The sequence below is a fragment of the Pseudophryne corroboree genome, chromosome 10 (assembly GCF_028390025.1).
Source record: "Pseudophryne corroboree isolate aPseCor3 chromosome 10, aPseCor3.hap2, whole genome shotgun sequence".
Taxonomy (NCBI): domain Eukaryota; kingdom Metazoa; phylum Chordata; class Amphibia; order Anura; family Myobatrachidae; genus Pseudophryne; species Pseudophryne corroboree.
In genome coordinates this window covers 42553073-42576159 of record NC_086453.1, presented here as the reverse complement: position 1 = coordinate 42576159, position 23087 = coordinate 42553073, and the positions used below count along the sequence as shown (strand labels likewise).

The 23087-nt window shown below is 45.9% G+C and overlaps 1 protein-coding gene across 1 annotated transcript in view; it reads left to right on the top strand.

The window, feature by feature from the left end:
* The window catches only part of LOC134965921 (B-cell receptor CD22-like), a 389508-nt gene that overhangs the window by 318943 nt on the left and 47478 nt on the right, over positions 1-23087 (top strand). The window contains exon 9 of the mRNA XM_063942320.1: positions 2204-2470. Within this exon, the coding sequence (XP_063798390.1) occupies positions 2204-2470 (267 nt within the window). The remainder of the gene's footprint in view (positions 1-2203; positions 2471-23087) is intronic.

Sequence of the window (23087 nt, the reverse complement as noted above, 5' to 3'; positions counted from 1 at the left end):
TCGCAGGCACCGGATCTGAGGGTGTACCGAGATTGTCAGAGGAAAAAAGCGGGAAACCCATTATGAGTCGGAAGCATGCCATGAGGGAGTAAGCTTAAGAGGGTAGGCTAGGGATGGCTTAAGGGTGGGGGCGCATGGGTCAAGTACCACCAGACCCTACTCACTCAGGGCCCCCTCCAGCTGGAGCTTCCCTGACCCATCTTTGGCTGATGTCCGATCTGGTGATTGTGACTGGTCTCCATGCCTGCACTACTTGACTAGTCAGCAGGGCGCAGGCATAGAAGGACTGGGATCACCCAGCACTCTAAAGTTTTTTTTTTCCCCTATTTGCACCGCACAGCGTGATGTCATGATGTCACACATTCTGAAGATCAATGTGTGAGGAGCCTGTCACCACTGCTGCCTTAAGTAGGAGCAAGGACAAGATCCAGGTAATGGTGTTGGGGGGAGGGGTAACACAAGCACCGGCTGTTGCAGAACTACAGGGTAGAGAAACACAGGCTTTTGTCAGGAAGGGTGTAGGGCACAGACTGCTATAGAGACACCAGGGTGGGGGTGGGGGGTGTATGACCCAAGCTGCTACAGAGACACCTGGGGTGGTGGAATGCCAAATTACTGCTTTGCCCCAGGTGACAAAAATCCTAGTTTAGATCCTGTGGTTAATCTAGACTGGAAAAACAAACAAATAAATTCCTCCAGCACAATAAAATGGACAAGCAAAAGAGACATACATACTACAGGGTTCAGTATGAATTGCCGGTGCACGGTATACCGGTGGTCGTGATACTGATGCCGGGATCCTGGTGAGTGTAGGACCGACAGGAGTGATTGTGTGCTGTTTCCCCCTCTCTCCTACCCCCTTACCCTAACCCTCTGTTTGTTACAGCAGCCTAACCCTAACCTCCCCCCCTTAGTGACTGACCCTAACCACCCCCCAGAGATTAATAAACCTAAACCCCCATCCCCACTGCCTACCCCTAATCCTCCCTCCCTGCAGCCTGAACATAACCCCCCATCTGGCACCTAGATCTAAACACCCACCCCCGTCCCTAAACCTAACCTATCGGCTATACTTATGGTCGGAATGGTGTCGGTCTGTTAGCCCTTTCGGAGTTTCAGTGTTCTAAAGGTTGTTGGGATCCCGACAGCCGACTTTCTGAAAGCATCCCAGCCTACATGGCAATAATAATACAGAGATCTCGAGTACACATAGTACAGGTTGAGTATCCCTTATCCAAAATGCTTGGGACCAGAGGTATTTTTGATATGGGATTTTTCCGTATTTTGGAATAATTGCATACCATAATGAGATATCATGGTGATGGGACCTAAATCTAAGCACAGAATGCATTTATGTGTCATATACACCTTATACACACAGCCTGAAGGTCATTTTAGCCAATATTTTTTTAAACTTTGTGCATTAAACAAAGTGTGTCTACATTCACACAATTCATTTATGTTTCATATACACCTTATACACACAGCCTGAAGGTCATTTAATAGAATATTTTTAATAACTTTGTGTATTAAACAAAGTTTGTGTACATTAAGCCATCAAAACACAAAGGTTTCACTATTTCACTCTCACTCGAAAAATTCTGTATTTCGGAATATTCCGTATTTCGGAATATTTGGATATGGGATACTCAACCTGTATATATACAAACATATGGTAAGCCACCAACCATCTGCTCTGGCGTCCTACACTGCATGATAATATCGCCTACAGGTATATTGGGTCATACCGTACATTTATGTATTTTAAATTGAGAGCAAACGCACCTGGAGGCACCCCAAGATCCTCCAGTATGGCACTACAAGGATAAGCATATACTCATACTGATCCCATCCATGCCTCTCAGAACAGTGATACACAGAATGGTAGTTGCTCAAATCATTGAGTTGGTCCCTCACCGGTGCATGTCAGGGAGGGGTTAAACTAGACTAGCAAAAAAAAAAAAGATTGGAAAGAAAATGTATTTCCATTAATCCAATGGAATCACCTACAAATCATACAATAAGAAAATTATACACAGAAAATTAAAAATGAAATAAAATGTGTTTTCTCTCTAAGGGGCCTATTCATTATCTATTATGGTCCTGTTCCATTTTTTTATATTAAACATTGGTATTGTGTCTATTTATACTCAATGGCTGAGTCATAGACTGAAATAATTTTGTTTACTTTTTTTATTTTCAGATCCTCCAAAAGCAGCAAAAATAACAATTGAAAAAGAATCGGTGACCAAAGAAGGAGATCAGATCACACTAAAATGTTCAGTACAACATGGTAACCCCAAGACCAGCCATTTTGAGTGGCTCAAAGATGGAAAAGTGTACAAGTCTACGGGAGATTCAGATATCCTGTTGATAAATACAACATGGAAAGACTCTGGATATTATTCATGTAGAGCCTCAAACAATATAGGAAATAGCACATCAAACTCTGCATTTCTTAATGTCCAGTGTAAGTACTTTTTGTTATGTGAAACTATGAACTCACATACTGTATGCACAAACATTTATAGACAGGTATAATTATGTGCCATAGAATTGTGACAAGATGTAAACACGGAAACTGTGAGTGAAAAGAGACAACCAGAAAGTAGAGGGAGTGAGGAAAGGAGGTGGTGGTGGTGGTGGTGGGGATAGGGCACAGGATCCACGGGCCACCAAGGCCCAACTGCCCAAAGTCAACATACTGCAGAGAAGTAGCATTCTAAGAGTTAAAAGGTATTACATTAATAAGAGGTAGCAGCTCTGTGCTATTTATGTTACATAGGTTAGAATAGATCAGTGTCTTAAAAAGTGCTAAAGTAGTGAAAAGCAGTTTAGATACTAAAAAGTGTTTAGATTAAAGGGCCCCATACACTACAACGATATGTTTGAGGCTGAAGTCGGAGGTGATTTCCCTTGAACTCTCCCGGGAGCTTCCCGGGAGTGGTTCCATACGATTTGGTACATTTGGGATGCGATATATTGTATGCGATCTCAACCATACCTGCGGGAACCGACATATCACGAGTGCAGCACTAACGATCTGGGGGAGTTGATCCGACCCTCACGGGAATGCGCATCGGATCAGATGCCCGAATTGGGCTGAAATCAGGCAAAATCGTTTTAGTGCATGGGGCCCTTAAGTTTAACAATAATGATGCCCCAAAAGCAGCCATGTCACACCAACCCAGGAAGCCCCCACGTCACAAACCCATTCCTAATACTGTCAAATTTAATTTTCTTAATTTATCCAGGACTTACCATTCATAGTGCCCATTTCAATATGCATTTCAAGGACCTTATACAAAGTAAAATCACCCAAGGGCAGATGGAAAGGGTACCAGCACCCCTCCCCCCAAAAAAATAAAAATAAATGATGAGTCAGGACAGGAGTGAGAAAGAATTAGAGATGAGGGGAAGACGAGACAGAACAGGATATACGAAGAACCAGAGATGATGAGAATATGAGACAGAACTGGTGAGAGGTAGAACCAGAGATGATGGAAGATGAGACAGATCTGGAGATAGAAAGAACCAGAGATTTGGGGAACATGAAATAGAACAGTAAAGAGGAAGAATTAGAGATGAGTTGAAGATGAGTCAGACAGAAAAAAGAGAAAATGCAGGTGCACACTCTAAACTGTAAGAACTGAAATCAGAACAATAATAATGAACTGCAATTTAACATGGAGTAAAATTGAGGTTCTAAGCGTACTTTTTTCCCACAAAATATGGGCCCACCTACCACGGCCAGGTGACCTTATCAGGTGGGTTCTTAACATTCCTAAGGTTCAATTACAGAGCACGGGGCCCATGGACCAGCACAGATCAACTGCCCCAAGACAACACACTAGTGAGAAGTAGCATCTAAAGTATTAAAATGTGTTACATTAATAAGAGGTAGTAAAGTGATACATTAGTGAATAGGCAGTTTAGGTACTAAAAAGTGTTAGATTAAGTTTAACAATAATGATGCTCCAAAGCAGCCTGGTCACACCAACCCAGGGGGGCCTACGCCTCAAACCCATTCCTAATACTGTCAAATCTTATAAATGTATCCAGGACTTACCATTCATAGTTCCCATTCCAATGCAAGGACCCTATACTAATTAAACCTCCACCACCACCTAAAAGATGAGTCAGAACAGGAGAGAGAAAGAATTAGAGATTAAATTAAGGTGAGACTGAACAGGAGAGAGGAAGAACAAAATATGAGGGAAAGATGAGACAGAACCAGAATGAAGAAGAACCAGAGATGAAGGGAAAATGAGACAGAGCAGGTGAAAGGAAGAACCACAGTTAAGGGGAAGATGAGAGAGGATATGAGATGAAGATCAAGAGATGATGGGAAGATGAGACAAAGCAGGAGAGAGGAAGAACCAGAGATGATGGAAGTCTGAAAAAAAAAGAATATTAGTTATAATCTTGGTGCCCGGGGTTGCTTCTTATTGTAAAGCCTTGTGTTGTACTGGCATAAATATGGATGGATCATTATGGTGTCTATTGTCCAAATGCTAATGATGCCCTTTCAGCAGGGTTGGTTCTAGAGAGGAGGATCTGTCTGGGGTACCTCCTCTCTAGCTGGCAGCACTGTGGCTGGGGGCACTAGTGCTCTCCCAGAGTCCAGAGCGCATGCACAGATCACCAGTAAAATGGCGTGGTGGTCATTTTCCCAGTGATTTTCCTACTGCGCATTCGCAAAACACCAGAAAAATGGTGCCACACCATTTTTCTAGTGATTTCTGCAGTGCTGCTGCTGAGCCACGGGACTCCGGAGGGTAAGTATTAAAAATAATGGATGCAGGGTGTGAGGTCTACGCCCCCCCTGGTCCCTGGGGGCATGTGTGCACCGCACACACTGCACCCATTATAAATATGCCAGTGCCTTTCAGATTCTTCCAGACTTGTGTATTATCATGTATGGCATTATATAACAGCGATCCAGCTACACATTTAACAGATCTGATTGGCCTGTATATGGGGAGCTTTACTCATTAATAGGTCACATTTCCCTTTGAGCAGAAAATCCTTGATTACTATGATTTCATTAAGAAATGGTTTAGGAACCAACCAGTTAGGTAAAAAAAACATTGATATATTATAATTGCTAGGGGGTATATTCAATTGAAGTCGAAAAGCTGCCGTCTGTCGAAAAGACGGCAGTTTTCGGCTTTTTTAGGTCGGAAGTGGTTCCGACCTATTCAATCTAACCCCAAAAGCACGTGGATCGGTGGAATAGCTTGTGTCGAAAACGGGGCCAAAACCAACAGGTTTTGGCCCCTTTTTCGACCATCTCAATGCGACTTTAAAAAAGTGGAAGTGAGACGGAGAGAGCAGCACTGGAGACGGGGAGAGCAGCACCGGGGACGGGGAGAGCAGTGCCGCAAACGGGGAGAGCAGCGCCGGAGGATGTCACAGCCACCGCTCACAGCAGCGTCCACCCAGCTCCAGCAAGCGAGACCTCGTTTGCTGGAGCCGGGTGGATGCTGCCGTGAGCGGCGGCTGTGATGCAGGGACAGGGAGAGGAGGGACGTGGAGAGGCAGAGAGATGGGGGGGAGACGGGGGAGAGCCGCGTGCAGACGGGGGAGAGCAGCGCTACAGCAGCGGCTATATAACCGCTGCTGTAGCGCTGCTCTCCCCCGTCTTCCCGCGGCTCTCCCCCGTCTCCCCTCCCGCATCTCAATTCGACTTTTTTAAAACTCGAATTGAGATGTCATTGAACTGCCCAGGTCGGATCCATTCCGACAAATGAATTTCGGAATGGATCCGACTTCAATTGAATATACCCCCATATGTCACAATGCAGATGCTCCACGAAATGTGACTTTATCCATCACACATGGAAACCATGTAACAGAATACACAGATGTAATGCTGAGGTGCACAGCCCAAATTAATCCAAAAAAGTGCAAGTACTTGATATACAGAGATAATCAATTGATCACAGTAAATGAATATTTGGCACTGGATAATATACAACGCAGCAACGCGGGAGAGTACCGCTGTTCTGCAAGAAAAGATGTTGGAGACCAAAGGTCAGAAGTTGTCAATCATGTAAGTTGTTTCATGTAAGTATCCAGGGGCAGATTGGGAAGAAAAAGTGGCCCTCGAAAAATTTGTACTAGTGGCCCCACATGGGCAGCACCAGAGGTGTAAGGTCTAGCCATGGGCCATGGCAGCAGCACCCTCCCCACAAGACTTTCCAGATAGTGGGCATGTCCAGCACCAAGGGGGAAGGTAAAAGGAAATAAAATTAAATATTATGAGCACATTATATGATACGCCTTTAGAATTTAGGAAACTATATAATTCTTTAGAAAGATATATTTTCTTGCTTATTACACCAACCGTATCCCAATCACTATTCACTCAATCTTATATGTCAGCCAAGCAGGCAGACAGAGCATACACTAGATCATCTGCAATCACAGGGTAAGTGGCAAAGTCATTTTCATATATGCAAATTATTTTGCATCTTATTCATTATGTCTATAAAAAGGACCACATGTCTCAAACAAAACAGGCCCCACGGGTGCGTCAGCCCACCGGGATTCATCCCTGTAAACCCTATGGCCAATCCGCCTCTGTAAGTATCTAATCTCAAGGTAACTAAACAGGCAAAATCAATTCACCTTTCCCACATATTACTTTATTATAGTTTGTCATCAATACACCGCCAACATTTTTGGTAGCAAAGAACATGACAACTATTTTTAACTACACAAAACACAGATATTAACATAGCACTAACAGTATGGTCTGACAGTGAAAATGTCCATACCACAATCCTCATAACAGCTGGCTGCTATATATTCTCATTTAGGAACTGTTGTAGAGAATGTTCCAAACCAGTAAAAGCACAGATCACCTTCACACAGGAATGTAAAAGATTGTTTGGCTCCTAGCCTCCAGAAACAAATACCTAAAATATCAATAATTACAGTAGAGATGAGCGGGTTCGGTTCCTCGGAATCAGAACCCGCCCGAACTTCAGCTTTTTTTACACGGATCCGAGCGACTCGGATCTTCCCGCCTTGCTCGGTTAACCCGAGCGCGCCCGAACGTCATCATGACGCTGTCGGATTCTCGCGAGGCTCGGATTCTATCGCGAGACTCGGATTCTATATAAGGAGCCGCGCGTCGCCGCCATTTTCACACGTGCATTGAGATTGATAGGGAGAGGACGTGGCTGGCGTCCTCTCCATTTAGATTAGAAGAGAGAGAGTGAGATTGAGACAGAGACACTTGATTTACTGGAGCTTAGGAGTACTAGAGAGTGCAGAGTTTACTAGTGACTGACCACTGACCAGTGACCACTGACCACCAGTGCAGTTTTATTTAATATAATCCGTTCTCTGCCTGAAAAAAACGATACACAGTGACTCAGTCACATACCATATCTGTGCTCAGCCCAGTGTGCTGCATCATCTATGTATAATATCTGACTGTGCTCACACAGCTTAATTGTGGGGGAGACTGGGGAGCAGTTATAGGTTATAGCAGGAGCCAGGAGTACATACATATTATTAAAATTAAACAGTGCACACTTTTGCTGCAGGAGTGCCACTGCCAGTGTGACTGACCAGTGACCTGACCACACTGACCACCAGTATAGTATACTATATTGTGATTGCCTGAAAAAGTTAAACACTCGTCGTGTGACTTGTGTGGTGTTTTTTTATTCTATAAAAAACTCATTCTGCTGACAGACAGTGTCCAGCAGGTCCGTCATTATATAATATATACCTGTCCGGCTGCAGTAGTGATATATATATATTTTTTATATCATTATTTATCATCCAGTCGCAGCAGACACAGTACGGTAGTTCACGGCTGTAGCTACCTCTGTGTCGGCACTCGGCAGTCCATCCATAATTGTATACCACCTACCCGTGGTTTTTTTTTTCTTTCTTCTTTATACATACTACATCTCATTATCATCCAGTCTATATTAGCAGCAGACACAGTACAGTACGGTAGTCCACGGCTGTAGCTACCTCTGTGTCGGCACTCGGCAGTCCATCCATAATTGTATACCACCTACCCGTGGTTTTTTTTTTCTTCTTTATACATACTACATCTCATTATCATCCAGTCTATATTAGCAGCAGACACAGTACAGTACGGTAGTCCACGGCTGTAGCTACCTCTGTGTCGGCACTCGGCAGTCCATCCATAATTGTATACCACCTACCCGTGGTTTTTTTATTCTTTCTTCTTTATACATAATACATCTCATTATCAACCAGTCTATATTAGCAGCAGACACAGTACAGTACGGTAGTTCACGGCTGTAGCTACCTCTGTGTCGGCACTCGGCAGTCCGTCCATAATTGTATACCACCTACCCGTGGTTTTTTTTTCTTTCTTCTTTATACATACTACATCTCATTATCATCCAGTCTATATTAGCAGCAGACACAGTACAGTACGGTAGTCCATGGCTGTAGCTACCTCTGTGTCGGCACTCGGCAGTCCATCCATAATTGTATACCACCTACCCGTGGTTTTTTTTTCTTTCTTCTTTACACATACTACATCTCATTATCATCCAGTCTATATTAGCAGCAGACACAGTACAGTATGGTAGTCCACGGCTGTAGCTACCTCTGTGTCGGCACTCGGCAGTCCATCCATAATTGTATACCACCTACCAGTGGGTTTTTTTTCTTTCTTCTTTATACATACTACATCTCATTATCAACCAGTCTATATTAGCAGCAGACACAGTACAGTACGGTAGTCCACGGCTGTAGCTACCTCTGTGTCGGCACTCGGCAGTCCGTCCATAATTGTATACCACCTACCCGTGGTTTTTTTTTCTTTCTTCTTTATACATACTACATCTCATTATCAACCAGTCTATATTAGCAGCAGACACAGTACAGTACGGTAGTCCACGGCTGTAGCTACCTCTGTGTCGGCACTCGGCTGTCCATCCATAATTGTATACTAGTATCCATCCATCTCCATTGTTTACCTGAGGTGCCTTTTAGTTGTGCCTATTAAAATATGGAGAACAAAAATGTTGAGGTTCCAAAATTAGGGAAAGATCAAGATCCACTTCCACCTCGTGCTGAAGCTGCTGCCACTAGTCATGGCCAAGACGATGAAATGCCAGCAACGTCGTCTGCCAAGGCCGATGCCCAATGTCATAGTACAGCGCATGTCAAATCCAAAACACCAAATATCAGTAAAAAAAGGACTCCAAAACCTAAAATAAAATTGTCGGAGGAGAAGCGTAAACTTGCCAATATGCCATTTACCACACGGAGTGGCAAGGAACGGCTGAGGCCCTGGCCTATGTTCATGGCTAGTGGTTCAGCTTCACATGAGGATGGAAGCACTCAGCCTCTCGCTAGAAAACTGAAAAGACTCAAGCTGGCAAAAGCACCGCAAAGAACTGTGCGTTCTTCGAAATCCCAAATCCACAAAGAGAGTCCAATTGTGTCGGTTGCGATGCCTGACCTTCCCAACACTGGACGTGAAGAGCATGCGCCTTCCACCATTTGCACGCCCCCTGCAAGTGCTGGAAGGAGCACCCGCAGTCCAGTTCCTGATAGTCAGATTGAAGATGTCAGTGTTGAAGTACACCAGGATGAGGAGGATATGGGTGTTGCTGGCGCTGGGGAGGAAATTGACAAGGAGGATTCTGATGGTGAGGTGGTTTGTTTAAGTCAGGCACCCGGGGAGACACCTGTTGTCCGTGGGAGGAATATGGCCGTTGACATGCCTGGTGAAAATACCAAAAAAATCAGCTCTTCGGTGTGGAAGTATTTCACCAGAAATGCGGACAACATTTGTCAAGCCGTGTGTTCCCTTTGTCAAGCTGTAATAAGTAGGGGTAAGGACGTTAACCACCTCGGAACATCCTCCCTTATACGTCACATGCAGCGCATTCATAATAAGTCAGTGACAAGTTCAAAAACTTTGGCCGACAGCGGAAGCAGTCCACTGACCAGTAAATCCCTTCCTCTTGTAACCAAGCTCACGCAAACCACCCCACCAACTCCCTCAGTGTCAATTTCCTCCTTCCCCAGGAATGCCAATAGTCCTGCAGGCCATGTCACTGGCAATTCTGACGAGTCCTCTCCTGCCTGGGATTCCTCCGATGCATCCTTGCGTGTAACGCCTACTGCTGCTGGCGCTGCTGTTGTTGCTGCTGGGAGTCGATGGTCATCCCAGAGGGGAAGTCGTAAGCCCACTTGTACTACTTCCAGTAAGCAATTGACTGTCCAACAGTCCTTTGCGAGGAAGATGAAATATCACAGCAGTCATCCTGCTGCAAAGCGGATAACTGAGGCCTTGACAACTATGTTGGTGTTAGACGTGCGTCCGGTATCCGCCGTTAGTTCACAGGGAACTAGACAATTTATTGAGGCAGTGTGCCCCCGTTACCAAATACCATCTAGGTTCCACTTCTCTAGGCAGGCGATACCGAGAATGTACACGGACGTCAGAAAAAGACTCACCAGTGTCCTAAAAAATGCAGTTGTACCCAATGTCCACTTAACCACGGACATGTGGACAAGTGGAGCAGGGCAGGGTCAGGACTATATGACTGTGACAGCCCACTGGGTAGATGTATGGACTCCCGCCGCAAGAACAGCAGCGGCGGCACCAGTAGCAGCATCTCGCAAACGCCAACTCTTTCCTAGGCAGGCTACGCTTTGTATCACCGCTTTCCAGAATACGCTCACAGCTGAAAACCTCTTACGGCAACTGAGGAAGATCATCGCGGAATGGCTTACCCCAATTGGACTCTCCTGTGGATTTGTGGCATCGGACAACGCCAGCAATATTGTGTGTGCATTAAATATGGGCAAATTCCAGCACGTCCCATGTTTTGCACATACCTTGAATTTGGTGGTGCAGAATTTTTTAAAAAACGACAGGGGCGTGCAAGAGATGCTGTCGGTGGCCAGAAGAATTGCGGGACACTTTCGGCGTACAGGCACCACGTACAGAAGACTGGAGCACCACCAAAAACTACTGAACCTGACCTGCCATCATCTGAAGCAAGAAGTGGTAACGAGGTGGAATTCAACCCTCTATATGCTTCAGAGGTTGGAGGAGCAGCAAAAGGCCATTCAAGCCTATACAATTGAGCACGATATAGGAGGTGGAATGCACCTGTCTCAAGTGCAGTGGAGAATGATTTCAACGTTGTGCAAGGTTCTGATGCCCTTTGAACTTGCCACACGTGAAGTCAGTTCAGACACTGCCAGCCTGAGTCAGGTCATTCCCCTCATCAGGCTTTTGCAGAAGAAGCTGGAGACATTGAAGGAGGAGCTAACACGGAGCGATTCCGCTAGGCATGTGGGACTTGTGGATGGAGCCCTTAATTCGCTTAACAAGGATTCACGGGTGGTCAATCTGTTGAAATCAGAGCACTACATTTTGGCCACCGTGCTCGATCCTAGATTTAAAACCTACCTTGGATCTCTCTTTCCGGCAGACACAAGTCTGCTGGGGTTGAAAGACCTGCTGGTGAGAAAATTGTCAAGTCAAGCGGAACGCGACCTGTCAACATCTCCTCCTTCACATTCTCCCGCAACTGAGGGTGCGAGGAAAAGGCTCAGAATTCCGAGCCCACCCGCTGGCGGTGATGCAGGGCAGTCTGGAGCGACTGCTGATGCTGACATCTGGTCCGGACTGAAGGACCTGACAACGATTACGGACATGTCGTCTACTGTCACTGCATATGATTCTCTCAACATTGAAAGAATGGTGGAGGATTATATGAGTGACCGCATCCAAGTAGGCACGTCACACAGTCCGTACTTATACTGGCAGGAAAAAGAGGCAATTTGGAGGCCCTTGCACAAACTGGCTTTATTCTACCTAAGTTGCCCTCCCACAAGTGTGTACTCCGAAAGAGTGTTTAGTGCCGCCGCTCACCATGTCAGCAATCGGCGTACGAGGTTACATCCAGAAAATGTGGAGAAGATGATGTTCATTAAAATGAATTATAATCAATTCCTCCGCGGAGACATTGACCAGCAGCAATTGCCTCCACAAAGTACACAGGGAGCTGAGATGGTGGATTCCAGTGGGGACGAATTGATAATCTGTGAGGAGGGGGATGTACACGGTGATATATCGGAGGATGATGATGAGGTGGACATCTTGCCTCTGTAGAGCCAGTTTGTGCAAGGAGAGATTAATTGCTTCTTTTTGGGGGGGGTTCAAACCAACCCGTCATATCAGTCACAGTCGTGTGGCAGACCCTGTCACTGAAATGATGGGTTGGTTAAAGTGTGCATGTCCTGTTTTGTTTATACAACATAAGGGTGGGTGGGAGGGCCCAAGGACAATTCCATCTTGCACCTCTTTTTTCTTTTCTTTTTCTTTGCGTCATGTGCTGTTTGGGGAGGTTTTTTTGGAAGGGACATCCTGCGTGACACTGCAGTGCCACTCCTAGATGGGCCCGGTGTTTGTGTCGGCCACTAGGGTCGCTTATCTTACTCACACAGTCAGCTACCTCATTGCGCCTCTTTTTTTCTTTGCGTCATGTGCTGTTTGGGGAGGGTTTTTTGGAAGGGACATCCTGCGTGACACTGCAGTGCCACTCCTAGATGGGCCCGGTGTTTGTGTCGGCCACTAGGGTCGCTTATCTTACTCACACAGTCAGCTACCTCATTGCGCCTCTTTTTTTCTTTGCGTCATGTGCTGTTTGGGGAGGGTTTTTTGGAAGGGACATCCTGCGTGACACTGCAGTGCCACTCCTAGATGGGCCCGGTGTTTGTGTCGGCCACTAGGGTCGCTTATCTTACTCACACAGTCAGCTACCTCATTGCGCCTCTTTTTTTCTTTGCGTCATGTGCTGTTTGGGGAGGGTTTTTTGGAAGGGACATCCTGCGTGACACTGCAGTGCCACTCCTAGATGGGCCCGGTGTTTGTGTCGGCCACTAGGGTCGCTTATCTTACTCACACAGTCAGCTACCTCATTGCGCCTCTTTTTTTCTTTGCGTCATGTGCTGTTTGGGGAGGGTTTTTTGGAAGGGACATCCTGCGTGACACTGCAGTGCCACTCCTAGATGGGCCCGGTGTTTGTGTCGGCCACTAGGGTCGCTTATCTTACTCACACAGTCAGCTACCTCATTGCGCCTCTTTTTTTCTTTGCGTCATGTGCTGTTTGGGGAGGGTTTTTTGGAAGGGACATCCTGCGTGACACTGCATTGCCACTCCTAGATGGGCCCGGTGTTTGTGTCGGCCACTAGGGTCGCTTATCTTACTCACACAGTCAGCTACCTCATTGCGCCTCTTTTTTTCTTTGCGTCATGTGCTGTTTGGGGAGGGTTTTTTGGAAGGGACATCCTGCGTGACACTGCAGTGCCACTCCTAGATGGGCCCGGTGTTTGTGTCGGCCACTAGGGTCGCTTATCTTACTCACACAGCTACCTCATTGCGCCTCTTTTTTTCTTTGCGTCATGTGCTGTTTGGGGAGGGTTTTTTGGAAGGGACATCCTGCGTGACACTGCAGTGCCACTCCTAGATGGGCCCGGTGTTTGTGTCGGCCACTAGGGTCGCTTATCTTACTCACACAGCGACCTCGGTGCAAATTTTAGGACTAAAAATAATATTGTGAGGTGTGAGGTATTCAGAATAGACTGAAAATGAGTGGAAATTATGGTTTTTGAGGTTAATAATACTTTGGGATCAAAATGACCCCCAAATTCTATGATTTAAGCTGTTTTTTAGGGTTTTTTGAAAAAAACACCCGAATCCAAAACACACCCGAATCCGACAAAAAAAATTCGGTGAGGTTTTGCCAAAACGCGGTCGAACCCAAAACACGGCCGCGGAACCGAACCCAAAACCAAAACACAAAACCCGAAAAATTTCCGGCGCTCATCTCTAAATTACAGTAGATTATTAATACAAAGGGGCTTTTAAAGTGTAATAAATGCAACATATTGTATGCAAGTGTACTAGTAAAATGTCCGTCTCTTTCAGTAATTCTGGGTCTTTTAGGATTAAAGAACGTATGAATTGCATGACTACATGGGTTGACTACCAATTAGAATGTACGTGCAATCTTAAATACACAGGTAAATAGTGAAATCAACAGAAACCTGAAACTTAAAATCCAGGAACACGTTACGAGCACCAAACACAAACAAGAGACCCATACGGTACCGAAAACATTTTCTAAGCTTTCAGAATTCAGACCCATCCTGCCCAAGGCCAAATTTAGGGGTCAGGCCTCCCCTAGGCAAATTATTGAAAGCCCCCCCCCCCCCCCCCTTCATCACGTCATACCCCCTTGATTTCGGGTGCCAGTCCAAATGCCTCGAGACCACCAAAGCAGACCCAACCTCATCCTACTACCAACTCATGAACAACACTGGAAAAGAGGAGATTAAGAGGGGACATGAGCAATATAAATACTTAACGGGACAATACACAGAGCTTTCGGGGGATCTGTTTTTAAGACCAGCACAGAAAACACATGGACACCCACTTAGGTTAGAGGAGAGGAGATTTCGCACACAGAGACAGAAAGGTTTCTTCACAGTGAGGAGAATACGAGTTTGGAATTCCCTGCCTGAGAGAGCAGTGATGGCAGACTTGTTCAATACTTTTAGGAATGGGCTAGATAAATTCCTAATGGATAAGGACATACAAGGTTATGGAGGATAGATCACGTACTATAGATATAATAAAACTAGGTGATTCATCGTGCACTACGGACGCTCTTCATACCGTCGTAAGGGGCTTTCGCCCCTGTAACCTCTACATCAGGCATTCCCAGCCACGGTCCTCAAGGCACACTAACAGTACAGGTTTTAGTGATATCTAATTAGTAGAGATGAGCGGGTTCGGTTTCTCTGAATCCGAACCCGCCCGAACTTCATGTTTTTTTTCACGGGTCCGAGCGACTCGGATCTTCCCGCCTTGCTCGGTTAACCCGAGCGCGCCCGAACGTCATCATGACGCTGTCGGATTCTCGCGAGGCTCGGATTCTATCGCGAGACTCGGATTCTATATAAGGAGCCGCGCGTCGCCGCCATTTTCACACGTGCATTGAGATTGATAGGGAGAGGACGTGGCTGGCGTCCTCTCCATTTAGATTAGGGTTGAGAGAGAGAGAGAGAGAGAGATTGACCTGAGGCTGTGATACTGTAGAAGAGAGTGCAGAGTTTAGTGACTGACGACCACAGTGACCACCAGACAGTGCAGTTGTTTGTTTTATTTAATATATCCGTTCTCTGCCTGAAAAAAACGATACACACAGTGACTCAGTCACATACCATATCTGTGTGCACTGCTCAGCCCAGTGTGCTGCATCAATGTATATATATATCTGACTGTGCTCAGCTCACACAGCTTATAATTGTGGGGGAGACTGGGGAGCACTGCAGTGCCAGTTATAGGTTATAGCAGGAGCCAGGAGTACATAATATTATATTAAAATTAAACAGTGCACACTTTTGCTGCAGGAGTGCCACTGCCAGTGTGACTAGTGACCAGTGACCTGACCACCAGTATATATAATATTAGTAGTATACTATCTCTTTATCAACCAGTCTATATTAGCAGCAGACACAGTACAGTGCGGTAGTTCACGGCTGTGGCTACCTCTGTGTCGGCACTCGGCAGCCCGTCCATAATTGTATATACCACCTAACCGTGGTTTTTTTTTCTTTCTTTATAGTCATACTAGTTACGAGTATACTATCTCTTTATCAACCAGTCTATATTAGCAGCAGACACAGTACAGTGCGGTAGTTCACGGCTGTGGCTACCTCTGTGTCGGCACTCGGCAGCCCGTCCATAATTGTATATACCACCTAACCGTGGTTTTTTTTCTTTCTTTATACATACATACTAGTTACGAGTATACTATCTCTTTATCAACCAGTCTATATTAGCAGCAGACACAGTACAGTGCGGTAGTTCACGGCTGTGGCTACCTCTGTGTCGGCACTCGGCAGCCCGTCCATAATTGTATATACCACCTAACCGTGGTTTTTTTTTCTTTCTTTATACATACATACTAGTTACGAGTATACTATCTCTTTATCAACCAGTCTATATATTAGCAGCAGACACAGTACAGTGCGGTAGTTCACGGCTGTGGCTACCTCTGTGTCGGCACTCGGCAGCCCGTCCATAATTGTATATACCACCTAACCGTGGTTTTTTTTTCTTTCTTTATACATACATACTAGTTACGAGTATACTATCTCTTTATCAACCAGTCTATATATTAGCAGCAGACACAGTACAGTGCGGTAGTTCACGGCTGTGGCTACCTCTGTGTCGGCACTCGGCAGCCCGTCCATAATTGTATATACCACCTAACCGTGTTTTTTTTTTCTTTCTTTATACATACATACTAGTTACGAGTATACTATCTCTTTATCAACCAGTCTATATATTAGCAGCAGACACAGTACAGTGCGGTAGTTCACGGCTGTGGCTACCTCTGTGTCGGCACTCGGCAGCCCGTCCATAATTGTATATACCACCTAACCGTGTTTTTTTTTTCTTTCTTTATACATACATACTAGTTACGAGTATACTATCTCTTTATCAACCAGTCTATATTAGCAGCAGACACAGTACAGTGCGGTAGTTCACGGCTGTGGCTACCTCTGTGTCGGCACTCGGCAGCCCGTCCATAATTGTATATACCACCTAACCGTGGTTTTTTTTTCTTTCTTTATACATACATACTAGTTACGAGTATACTATCTCTTTATCAACCAGTCTATATATTAGCAGCAGACACAGTACAGTGCGGTAGTTCACGGCTGTGGCTACCTCTGTGTCGGCACTCGGCAGCCCGTCCATAATTGTATATACCACCTAACCGTGGTTTTTTTTTCTTTCTTTATAGTCATACTAGTTACGAGTATACTATCTCTTTATCAACCAGTCTATATTAGCAGCAGACACAGTACAGTGCGGTAGTTCACGGCTGTGGCTACCTCTGTGTCGGCACTCGGCAGCCCGTCCATAATTGTATATACCACCTAACCGTGGTTTTTTTTTCTTTCTTTATACATACATACTAGTTACGAGTATACTATCTCTTTATCAACCAGTCTATATTAGCAGCAGACACAGTACAGTGCGGTAGTTCACGGCTGTGGCTACCTCTGTGTCGGCACTCGGCAGCCCGTCCATAATTGTATATACCACCTAACCGTGGTTTTTTTTTCTTTCTTTATACATACATACTAGTTACGAGTATACTATCTCTTTATCAACCAGTCTATATTAGCAGCAGACACAGTACAGTGCGGTAGTTCACGGCTGTGGCTACCTCTGTGTCGGCACTCGGCAGCCCGTCCATAATTGTATATACCACCTAACCGTGGTTTTTTTTTCTTTCTTTATAGTCATACTAGTTACGAGTATACTATCTCTTTATCAACCAGTCTATATTAGCAGCAGACACAGTACAGTGCGGTAGTTCACGGCTGTGGCTACCTCTGTGTCGGCACTCGGCAGCCCGTCCATAATTGTATATACCACCTAACCGTGGTTTTTTTTTCTTTCTTTATACATACATACTAGTTACGAGTATACTATCTCTTTATCAACCAGTCTATATTAGCAGCAGACACAGTACAGTGCGGTAGTTCACGGCTGTGGCTACCTCTGTGTCGGCACTCGGCAGCCCGTCCATAATTGTATATACCACCTAACCGTGGTTTTTTTTTCTTTCTTTATACATACATACTAGTTACGAGTATACTATCTCTTTATCAACCAGTCTATATTAGCAGCAGACACAGTACAGTGCGGTAGTTCACGGCTGTGGCTACCTTTGTGTCGGCACTCGGCAGCCCGTCCATAATTGTATATACCACCTAACCGTGGGTTTTTTTTCTTTCTTTATACATACATACTAGTTACGAGTATACTATCTCTTTATCAACCAGTCTATATATTAGCAGCAGACACAGTACAGTGCGGTAGTTCACGGCTGTGGCTACCTCTGTGTCGGCACTCGGCAGCCCGTCCATAATTGTATATACCACCTAACCGTGGTTTTTTTTCTTCTTTATACATACATACTACTACGACATCTCTTTATCAACCAGTCTATATTAGCAGCAGACACAGTACAGTACGGTAGTTCACGGCCGTGGCTACCTCTGTGTCTGCACTCGGCAGGCAGTCCGTCCATAATTGTATACCACCTAACCGTGGTTTTTTTTTCTTTCTTCTTTATACATACATAGTTACATAGACATCTCTTTATCAACCAGTCTATATTAGCATCAGACACAGTACAGTACGGTAGTTCACGGCTGTGGCTACCTCTGTGTCTGCACTCGGCAGGCAGTCCGTCCATAATTGTATACCACCTAACCGTGGTTTTTTTTTCTTTCTTCTTTATACATACATAGTTACATAGACATCTCTTTATCAACCAGTCTATATTAGCAGCAGACACAGTACAGTACGGTAGTTCACGGCTGTGGCTACCTCTGTGTCTGCACTCGGCAGGCAGTCCGTCCATAATTGTATACCACCTAACCGTGGGTTTTTTTTCTTTCTTCTTTATACATACATAGTTACATAGACATCTCTTTATCAACCAGTCTATATTAGCAGCAGACACAGTACAGTACGGTAGTTCACGGCTGTGGCTACCTCTGTGTCTGCACTCGGCAGGCAGTCCGTCCATAATTGTATACCACCTAACCGTGGTTTTTTTTTCTTTCTTCTTTATACATACATAGTTACATAGACATCTCTTTATCAACCAGTCTATATTAGCAGCAGACACAGTACAGTACGGTAGTTCACGGCTGTGGCTACCTCTGTGTCTGCACTCGGCAGGCAGTCCGTCCATAATTGTATACCACCTAACCGTGGTTTTTTTTTCTTTCTTCTTTATACATACATAGTTACATAGACATCTCTTTATCAACCAGTCTATATTAGCAGCAGACACAGTACAGTACGGTAGTTCACGGCTGTGGCTACCTCTGTGTCTGCACTCGGCAGGCAGTCCATAATTGTATACTAGTATCCATCTCCATTGTTTACCTGAGGTGCCTTTTAGTTGTGCCTATTAAAATATGGAGAACAAAAATGTTGAGGTTCCAAAATTAGGGAAAGATCAAGATCCACTTCCACCTCGTGCTGAAGCTGCTGCCACTAGTCATGGCCGAGACGATGAAATGCCAGCAATGTCGTCTGCCAAGGCCGATGCCCAATGTCATAGTACAGAGCATGTCAAATCCAAAACACCAAATATCAGAAAAAAAGGACTCCAAAACCTAAAATAAAATTGTCGGAGGAGAAGCGTAAACTTGCCAATATGCCATTTACGACACGGAGTGGCAAGGAACGGCTGAGGCCCTGGCCTATGTTCATGGCTAGTGGTTCAGCTTCACATGAGGATGGAAGCACTCAGCCTCTCGCTAGAAAAATGAAAAGACTCAAGCTGGCAAAAGCAGCACAGCAAAGAACTGTGCATTCTTCGAAATCCCAAATCCACAAGGAGAGTCCAATTGTGTCGGTTGCGATGCCTGACCTTCCCAACACTGGACGTGAAGAGCATGCGCCTTCCACCATTTGCACGCCCCCTGCAATTGCTGGAAGGAGCACCCGCAGTCCAGTTCCTGATAGTCAGATTGAAGATGTCAGTGTTGAAGTACACCAGGATGAGGAGGATATGGGTGTTGCTGGCGCTGGGGAGGAAATTGACCAGGAGGATTCTGATGGTGAGGTGGTTTGTTTAAGTCAGGCACCCGGGGAGACACCTGTTGTCCGTGGGAGGAATATGGCCGTTGACATGCCAGGTGAAAATACCAAAAAAATCAGCTCTTCGGTGTGGAGGTATTTCACCAGAAATGCGGACAACAGGTGTCAAGCCGTGTGTTCCCTTTGTCAAGCTGTAATAAGTAGGGGTAAGGACGTTAACCACCTCGGAACATCCTCCCTTATACGTCACCTGCAGCGCATTCATAATAAGTCAGTGACAAGTTCAAAAACTTTGGGTGACAGCGGAAGCAGTCCACTGACCAGTAAATCCCTTCCTCTTGTAACCAAGCTCACGCAAACCACCCCACCAACTCCCTCAGTGTCAATTTCCTCCTTCCCCAGGAATGCCAATAGTCCTGCAGGCCATGTCACTGGCAATTCTGACGATTCCTCTCCTGCCTGGGATTCCTCCGATGCATCCTTGCGTGTAACGCCTACTGCTGCTGGCGCTGCTGTTGTTGCTGCTGGGAGTCGATGGTCATCCCAGAGGGGAAGTCGTAAGCCCACTTGTACTACTTCCAGTAAGCAATTGACTGTTCAACAGTCCTTTGCGAGGAAGATGAAATATCACAGCAGTCATCCTGCTGCAAAGCGGATAACTGAGGCCTTGACAACTATGTTGGTGTTAGACGTGCGTCCGGTATCCGCCGTTAGTTCACAGGGAACTAGACAATTTATTGAGGCAGTGTGCCCCCGTTACCAAATACCATCTAGGTTCCACTTCTCTAGGCAGGCGATACCGAGAATGTACACGGACGTCAGAAAAAGACTCACCAGTGTCCTAAAAAATGCAGTTGTACCCAATGTCCACTTAACCACGGACATGTGGACAAGTGGAGCAGGGCAGGGTCAGGACTATATGACTGTGACAGCCCACTGGGTAGATGTATGGACTCCCGCCGCAAGAACAGCAGCGGCGGCACCAGTAGCAGCATCTCGCAAACGCCAACTCTTTCCTAGGCAGGCTACGCTTTGTATCACCGCTTTCCAGAATACGCACACAGCTGAAAACCTCTTACGGCAACTGAGGAAGATCATCGCGGAATGGCTTACCCCAATTGGACTCTCCTGTGGATTTGTGGCATCGGACAACGCCAGCAATATTGTGTGTGCATTAAATATGGGCAAATTCCAGCACGTCCCATGTTTTGCACATACCTTGAATTTGGTGGTGCAGAATTTTTTAAAAAACGACAGGGGCGTGCAAGAGATGCTGTCGGTGGCCAGAAGAATTGCGGGACACTTTCGGCGTACAGGCACCACGTACAGAAGACTGGAGCACCACCAAAAACTACTGAACCTGCCCTGCCATCATCTGAAGCAAGAAGTGGTAACGAGGTGGAATTCAACCCTCTATATGCTTCAGAGGTTGGAGGAGCAGCAAAAGGCCATTCAAGCCTATACAATTGAGCACGATATAGTAGGTGGAATGCACCTGTCTCAGGCGCAGTGGAGAATGATTTCAACGTTGTGCAAGGTTCTGATGCCCTTTGAACTTGCCACACGTGAAGTCAGTTCAGATACTGCCAGCCTGAGTCAGGTCATTCCCCTCATCAGGCTTTTGCAGAAGAAGCTGGAGACATTGAAGGAGGAGCTAACACGGAGCGATTCCGCTAGGCATGTGGGACTTGTGGATGGAGCCCTTAATTCGCTTAACAAGGATTCAGGGGTGGTCAATCTGTTGAAATCAGAGCACTACATTTTGGCCACCGTGCTCGATCCTAGATTTAAAGCCTACCTTGGATCTCTCTTTCCGGCAGACACAAGTCTGCTGGGGTTGAAAGACCTGCTGGTGACAAAATTGTCAAGTCAAGCGGAACGCAACCTGTCAACATCTCCTCCTTCACATTCTCCCGCAACTGGGGGTGCGAGGAAAAGGCTCAGAATTCCGAGCCCACCCGCTGGCGGTGATGCAGGGCAGTCTGGAGCGACTGCTGATGCTGACATCTGGTCCGGACTGAAGGACCTGACAACGATTACGGACATGTCGTCTACTGTCACTGCATATGATTCTCTCAACATTGATAGAATGGTGGAGGATTATATGAGTGACCGCATCCAAGTAGGCACGTCACACAGTCCGTACTTATACTGGCAGGAAAAAGAGGCAATTTGGAGGCCCTTGCACAAACTGGCTTTATTCTACCTAAGTTGCCCTCCCACAAGTGTGTACTCCGAAAGAGTGTTTAGTGCCGCCGCTCACCTTGTCAGCAATCGGCGTACGAGGTTACATCCAGAAAATGTGGAGAAGATGATGTTCATTAAAATGAATTATAATCAATTCCTCCGCGGAGACATTGACCAGCAGCAATTGCCTCCACAAAGTACACAGGGAGCTGAGATGGTGGATTCCAGTGGGGACGAATTGATAATCTGTGAGGAGGGGGATGTACACAGTGATATATCGGAGGGTGATGATGAGGTGGACATCTTGCCTCTGTAGAGCCAGTTTGTGCAAGGAGAGATTAATTGCTTCTTTTTTGGGGGGGGTCCAAACCAACCCGTCATATCAGTCACAGTCGTGTGGCAGACCCTGTCACTGAAATGATGGGTTGGTTAAAGTGTGCATGTCCTGTTTTGTTTATACAACATAAGGGTGGGTGGGAGGGCCCAAGGACAATTCCATCTTGCACCTCTTTTTTCTTTTCTTTTTCTTTGCATCATGTGCTGATTGGGGAGGGTTTTTTGGAAGGGACATCCTGCGTGACACTGCAGTGCCACTCCTAAATGGGCCCGGTGTTTGTGTCGGCCACTAGGGTCGCTAATCTTACTCACACAGTCAGCTACCTCATTGCGCCTCTTTTTTTCTTTGCGTCATGTGCTGTTTGGGGAGGGTTTTTTGGAAGGGACATCCTGCGTGACACTGCAGTGCCACTCCTAGATGGGCCCGGTGTTTGTGTCGGCCACTAAGGTCGCTAATCTTACTCACACAGCTACCTCATTGCGCCTCTTTTTTTCTTTGCGTCATGTGCTGTTTGGGGAGGGTTTTTTGGAAGGGACATCCTGCGTGACACTGCAGTGCCACTCCTAGATGGGCCCGGTGTTTGTGTCGGCCACTAGGGTCGCTAATCTTACTCACACAGCTACCTCATTGCGCCTCTTTTTTTCTTTGCGTCATGTGCTGTTTGGGGAGGGTTTTTTGGAAGGGACATCCTGCGTGACACTGCAGTGCCACTCCTAGATGGGCCCGGTGTTTGTGTCGGCCACTAGGGTCGCTTATCTTACTCACACAGCGACCTCGGTGCAAATTTTAGGACTAAAAATAATATTGTGAGGTGTGAGGTATTCAGAATAGACTGAAAATGAGTGTAAATTATGGTTTTTGAGGTTAATAATACTTTGGGATCAA